General features: G+C 38.0%; 1 protein-coding gene across 1 annotated transcript; it reads left to right on the plus strand.

The window, feature by feature from the left end:
- Positions 1-6: 6 nt before the first annotated feature.
- On the plus strand, positions 7-6,243 carry LOC107018150 (probable inactive receptor kinase At5g10020). The gene is made up of 3 exons (XM_015218549.2): positions 7-1,110; positions 2,922-4,589; positions 5,427-6,243. The coding sequence occupies exons 1-3, from the start codon at positions 180-182 to the stop codon at positions 6,002-6,004; spliced, it is 3,177 nt and encodes a 1,058-aa protein (XP_015074035.1). The 5' UTR covers positions 7-179; the 3' UTR covers positions 6,005-6,243.
- The last annotated feature ends 458 nt before the right edge of the window (positions 6,244-6,701 follow it).

Raw genomic sequence — 6,701 nt, forward strand, 5'->3', positions numbered from 1 at the left:
ACCCCCCCTCTTACCACCCCACCTACCCTAATATCTCTCTCTCTGAAAACTATTTCTTGAATTTCCATGGTGCTCTCTCCATAGTCATCCTTAAGCTTTTCTTCCTTTTACCCTTTTTCAGACTTTCCTTCTTTATCTCAATGCCTCATTTTTAGTACTTAACTCACATTCTCAAACCAATGACTCTCTCTCAATCTCTCTCTTTACTCCTCCTTGTACTTGTGTTTCGGCTCAATGGGTCTTCTGCTGCAGAAGACGAAGTTCGATCACTTTTGGAGTTCAAAAAGGGTATAAAAAATGACCCATTAGGTAAAATCTTCAGTTCGTGGAGTCAAACAGGTCTTTCAGATCCATCAGCATGTCCAAAGTCGTTTCATGGTGTCGTTTGTGATGAAAACTCCGATTCTGTTTTCTCCATTTCTCTTGACGGGCTTGGGCTTGTGGGTGACTTGAAGTTCTCAACTCTTAGTGGGTTGAAGCAGCTCAAAATTCTTAGTCTTTCTGGTAATTCTTTTACGGGTAGGGTTGTTCCTGCTTTGGGTTCTATGTTAACTCTTCAGCGTTTGGATCTGTCTGGGAATCAGTTTTATGGACCAATTCCAGCACGAATTAATGAGCTTTGGGATTTGAATTACCTCAATTTGTCCAATAATAATTTTACATTTGGTTACCCAAGTGGAATTAGTAATCTTCAGCAGTTGAGAGTACTTGATTTGCATAACAATGGGCTTTGGGGTGATATTGGGGAGTTGTTCTTGGAGTTGAAGCGTATTGAGCATCTTGATTTGAGTAGCAACTCGTTTTTTGGGTCTCTTCCTACGAGCCCGGAAAATGTATCACTCGCTTCGACAATTCATGTCATGAATTTGAGTCACAACAACTTGGGTGGTGGTTTTTTTCCTGGAAAATTGTTGGAGGCATTTGAGAATTTGATGGTTTTGGATTTGGGGAATAATGCTATAATGGGGCAGCTTCCATCTACAGGCTTTATGCATAATTTGAGGGTTTTAAGGCTTGGGAATAATCAGCTTTATGGATTGATTCCTGATGAGCTCTTGCAGGGAACAGGTCCATTGGTAGAACTGGATCTTAGTGGCAATGGATTTTCAGGTTGGGAAATGGATATCAGTTTTTTTTGGAATTATTGCATTTCTTAGATCAGTATATATTGTTGTTGTTGAATGATCATAATCAAATACACCTTTTATTTGTGTAGTGTTTTTGTGGATGCCTTGAACTTCAAGCCTCTTAATTTTTGGAGGTGGACTAAAATTGGAAACTTTCTTGTGTTTTAGGCATTGAAACTTTTACAGTTCTGCAAAGTTGCATTGACTCTTAACTTTCGATGCCGCACGTGTGTTGGATTTGCCAAATATACACTACTTTGTAGAATCCGACACACACCCTTTGGAAAGTCCGAGCAACATAACAATTTTGAATGTAAAATCTTGTTCTTTTTATTTTTTTGTCAGGTTATAATTAGTTTTCTTGAGTGAGTAGTGGTTGACAATCTATATAACAGAGAATAGAAATCTTCAAGGTCTTTCAGCTTATGCCAAATACGGAAAAGTTTGCTTTTTTGTGTAAGTAGGTTTTATAAAAGTTGTTTTAACAAAACCAGATTTTGAACAAACTTTTACTGCCAGCTTTTTGTGTTTGCCTCAAAAGAACGTGAGCAGCGTGGACTGCATAGACGAGTTTGAATTGCAAAGCATGTTCAATAGAACTTGACCATAATAAGTAGTCAACAAAGTGTTCCCTAATTGTAGTAAATTTAATAAAAGCCCCTAATGAAATTGTTGCATGAATGGTTGCATCATTAGTAGCATAAATAGTCTTTTTGCAATGGTATAACTGTATGCTCAAAGTTCATTGCAAGCTAGTTGGAGCGACATTTAGCCCAGTTTCATCAAAGGCGCACTTAAGCCCTGAAGCAAGGCTCAAATCGTGTTGAGCGCTTCGCTTAATGTGCGCTTCAGTGCCGTCATCAAGGTTCTAAGACATACTTTTCTTTATGTTTATATATTTGATATTGATAAGCCATACTTGTGCTTTAAGCCCAATCAAACCTTTTTGCTTTCGATAAGACTGATTTAGCCTTTATCTTAAAAAATTGAAAATGTTGAATTTTTTCTTCTGCTTCAATTATCCAATGTTATAGCTCATCTTTCTATTTTGTTATCATTGCATTACACCGTCCAGGGGCTACCCCCTTCCCTCCAGTGTAGGCCGCTCATGATGACGTTGGGCCTTAGAATCGGAAAATAATTGATGACAACATTTCTTTTTTGATAAGGAATTGATGACAACATTCCTGTCTTCATTATTATCAAATCAGTACTCAAATTAGAAAAAGAATGAAGTCGGTGAGACTTGATTAATGAAGAAAAGCAGAGCAAATTTACTAGGGTGATAATTTGGGTCTCTGAGCTCAAAACTCCTCGGTGACCCTCTGATAGGGAAGTTTGTTCTGTTTCATGAGCTACAGAGAGGGTTCACGATTTCATATTTCTTTAGTTACACTTGGATATCTTTCATCATAGGGACCAGAGCGTGGTTCCATTTAGAGCTTAAATGTGGAGATCCTCTGTTCAGAAGTTGAATGGTGCCGTTGACTAATGACCGATATTTAATTCTTCTCATCTTGCATTTATTCTTTGAGGAAGTGACTCTCAGATCAGCTAGATAGTTTTGTATACTTGTCTCACTAATATACACTTTTTCCTTCTAATTTTTTAGGCGATATAGTATTTCTACCATATTTTTTAGCTAGAAATAGTTGCACTTAGACCTGAAAGTTACATTGGATGTTTAATAACAATGCACATTTTTTTTAATAATATGAGCTCTTTTTGTGTTGGACTTGTAAACTTATTCTAAAGAGATGTTCAAAGTTTAATATTTCGTGTCTATGCATGCAGGTTCAATTCCGATTGTGAATTCAACAAAGTTGAGAGTTCTAAATATTTCATCGAACCACCTATTAGGTTCACTGCCATCTTCCATAGGAAGTTGTGCAGTTGTGGATTTGAGCAGAAATATGCTCGTAGATGGTATATCAGCTATTGAGAGCTGGGAAGCCAATTTGGAAATTATTGATTTGAGTTCAAATAGGTTAACTGGAAATATTCCCAATATGACCTCTCAGTTTCAACTATTGACTTCACTTAATTTCGGAAACAATTCTCTTGAGGGAACCTTACCTTCATCACTGGGCACCTTGCCAAGACTGGTTAAACTTGATCTCAGCACCAATAAACTCGGTGGACTGATTCCATCTACATTTTTTACTTCGACGACATTGATGAACCTAAATATATCTGGAAACCAGTTGTCAGGATCAATTCCTCTTGAAGGCTCTCATGCTAGCGAATTACTTGTTCAATCACCATACCCTACACTGGAGTCTCTTGATCTTTCAGAAAACACCTTGACTGGTAATTTGTCTTCTGCCATTGGTAATCTGCGGAGGCTTCAAGTGCTAAATCTTGCTAAGAATCAGTTATCAGGCATGCTACCTACTGAATTGGGTGACCTTAGAAGTTTGGAATTCCTTGATATATCTAGCAACAATTTTAGTGGTGTGATCCCCGAAAATCTTTCATCAAATTTGAGGGTGTTTAATGTGTCTAACAATGAATTAAGTGGTGCTATCCCGGATAACTTGAGAAACTTTAATGAAAGTTCATTTCGTCCTGGAAACTCAAATTTGGCAATCCCAAGCAACTGGTTACATGATAATCATGGCAATCCTGATCAAAATAGTCAGCACCATCATAACTCGAAATCCAGTATCAGGGTGGCTATTATTCTTGCCTCAGTTGGAGCTGCTTTAATGATTGGTGTTGTTCTCCTGGCTTACCATCGACAACGGTTCCAAGATTTCCACTTGCCAAGTGGATTTAACAGCCAATCTTCTGGAAGGGATGTTAAACTCGGGAGGTTCAGCCGGCCTGGAATTTTCAAGTTCCATGGCTCCTCAGAACCACCACCTACTTCCTTGAGTTTCTCTAATGATCACTTGCTCACAGTGAACTCGAGATCTCTGTCTGGCCAAATTGAGTCTGGTACAGAAATTGTTGAACATGTCTTTCCGGAGGGAGTAACTGCAGTTTCAGCATCTACGCATCTTGGCACTGTGGGTAATAATCCTGCAACATCTGGCCGGAGATCTTCTCCAGACTCTCCAATAGCTCACTCCCCTCGTTTCATTGACACAGTTGAACAACCGGTGACATTGGATGTGTGTTCACCAGATCGATTGGCTGGGGAATTGTTCTTCCTTGATGGTTCACTTTCATTTACTGCTGAGGAGTTATCTCGTGCCCCTGCTGAAGTTCTAGGTAGAAGTAGCCATGGCACATTATATAAAGCTACTCTGAATAGTGGGTACGTTCTTACTGTCAAGTGGTTGCGGGTTGGGTTGGTAAAAATCAAGAAAGCGTTTGCAAAGGAAGTTAAAAAGATTGGATCTATCAAACACCCAAATGCTGTTCCTTTACGAGCATATTACTGGGGACCTCGGGAACAAGAGAGGCTTATTTTAGCAGACTACATTCCAGGAGATAGTTTGGCGTTACATCTCTATGGTAAGATTTACTTATGAATAACTTCAACTATGATTTTCCATGTCTTCCATTGTTGTTTGGTTACTGTTATTAGAAAGTTCCCTTTTGCTGGTCTGGTGGGTGATAATCATGTGTTGGGACCAATATCTGGTATCCTTCGCATAAATAGTTTCTAAAGCAGCATAGCTTATTTCTAGTAGTGGTTTTCTAATTGTTGAGATCTCTTGTTTTTTGTGGGATTGTTTGATAAAAATTATGGACGATAAAGTCTGCTTGGCCCTATATTTATTTTTGGTTGGCCTCTCTTGCAAATGTCCCTTTTTGTACATGTCTTATGATGTGCAGATAGTGATGAGATCTTATTCGGATCTGTGGTCTCTTATGAATCCAGTGGTAGGGTTGTTGATCAAACGGAAAAGGAAAAATATTGGACTGCTATTGTAGAATCTGAATGATTTTATACAAATTATGTTTGTTAGAATGTATGTGCAGATCTTTATGTGTCATATGGGAACCTTCAAAGGAACTCCAGAAAGGTACAAGAGATCTCTGGTTCACTAATTGCCGTACGCCAACATCCACACATCAAGAGCCCATCAAAATTAGGGAGTAGACCTATTCTACGATCTCGTTAACATGACCTAAAATGTTGTGATAATTGCTCAACAATCCGCTTTAAGTAGCAATTCCGTTGTTTCTGAATCATTCATGATAGTAAAACTTGATATATATGGAGAATTTGGTCATAGTATCCTCGGTGCAGTGAGGACTGATTACTTGTAGACATGTTGGGGTTTGTTGGGAACTTTTTAGTTTTGTAATTTTTCACAGTTTTTAATGAATGTCTACATTTTACAGAGACAACCCCTCGGAGGTACTCCCCGTTATCCTTCAACCAAAGGTTAAAAGTTGCCATTGAAGTTGCACAGGGTTTGGCATATCTGCATGAGAGAGGACTGCCTCATGGAGACTTGAAACCTACAAATATAATCTTGGTTGGTGCTGATTACAGTGTCCGCCTCACTGATTATGGTCTCCACCGCCTGATGACTCCAGCAGGGATTGTAGAGCAGATACTGAACCTAGGGGCTCTAGGATACCGTGCTCCTGAACTTGCTACTGCTACCAAACCTATCCCATCATTTAAGGCTGATGTATATGCTCTTGGTGTGATTCTAATGGAATTGCTGACGAGAAGAAGTGCTGGAGACATAATCTCATGGCACTCTGCTGCAGTTGATTTAATAGATTGGGTTCGGTTGTGTGATCAAGAAGGTAGGGGAATGGACTGTATCGATAGGGACATTGCAGGAGGAGAAGAACACTGCAAAGCGATGGATGATCTGCTAGCTGTGTCGTTAAGGTGTATTCTTCCGATAAACGAAAGGCCAAACATCAGACAAGTTGTTGAAGATCTGGGTTCCATATCTGTGTGAAATTTTTGTACATGTTGTCTTGAAATTACTATTCTTTTTTCTTTTCCTTCACATTTTTTATTATGTTCTAGTGGTTGCCTTCTAATGTTGGTCAATCCTTACATATTCCCATTTTCTTTCCCCTCCTACCCTTCATTTTTTGTGTAAAGGGATGATCAGTCCATTGATTGATTGGTTGACATTTTTCTCTAATTAGAAAAGGTTGCAATTATCTATGTGTAATTTATTTTTTGCCAACAGAACTTGGCTCTTCTTTGCTACTCTGTTCATATACATTTCTTCTTTTCCATTCTGCAGTTTTGTTTCCCAATATTTTTTTCAAGCAGTTCAAAATCGAATCGAAATCAATAATTTGAATTAAAAAAAGTTATTGGCTTATTGATCATTGGTTTAGGTGATTTCGATAAAGGTTTTAATTATTTTATTCTAATTATATCGGCTTATCGACTTTTTAGGGTTAGTGTAATCGATAATTACATTCATTTCATTAGATATATAAAGTTCTTTTGACTTTTATTATTTATCGTTCCTCAAACTTTTTGTTATTCTACGGGGTGTTAGTATTTGCTTTTGATTAAAAAAAATGCTATTAACTCATTTCATAGGCTTGTCCCCTTGTATTTGAGTGATTTTCAACGATTATTTTGATGAGAATTTTTAATCCCGTACTGATACCAATCAACATTAGATAAAATGA

The sequence above is a fragment of the Solanum pennellii genome, chromosome 4 (genome assembly GCF_001406875.1).
Source record: "Solanum pennellii chromosome 4, SPENNV200".
NCBI classification, from domain to species: Eukaryota; Viridiplantae; Streptophyta; class Magnoliopsida; order Solanales; family Solanaceae; genus Solanum; species Solanum pennellii.

What these genes read in the sequence shown, in the direction of transcription:
- LOC107018150 (XM_015218549.2), top strand. Translation starts at nt 180, where the DNA reads ATGACTCTCTCTCAATCTCTCTCTTTACTCCTCCTTGTACTTGTGTTT. An exon ending in TAGTGGCAATGGATTTTCAG is followed by an intron (nt 1,111 to 2,921) that starts GTTGGGAAATGG and finishes CTATGCATGCAG; the next exon opens with GTTCAATTCCGATTGTGAAT. An exon ending in TTTGGCGTTACATCTCTATG is followed by an intron (nt 4,590 to 5,426) that starts GTAAGATTTACT and finishes TACATTTTACAG; the next exon opens with AGACAACCCCTCGGAGGTAC.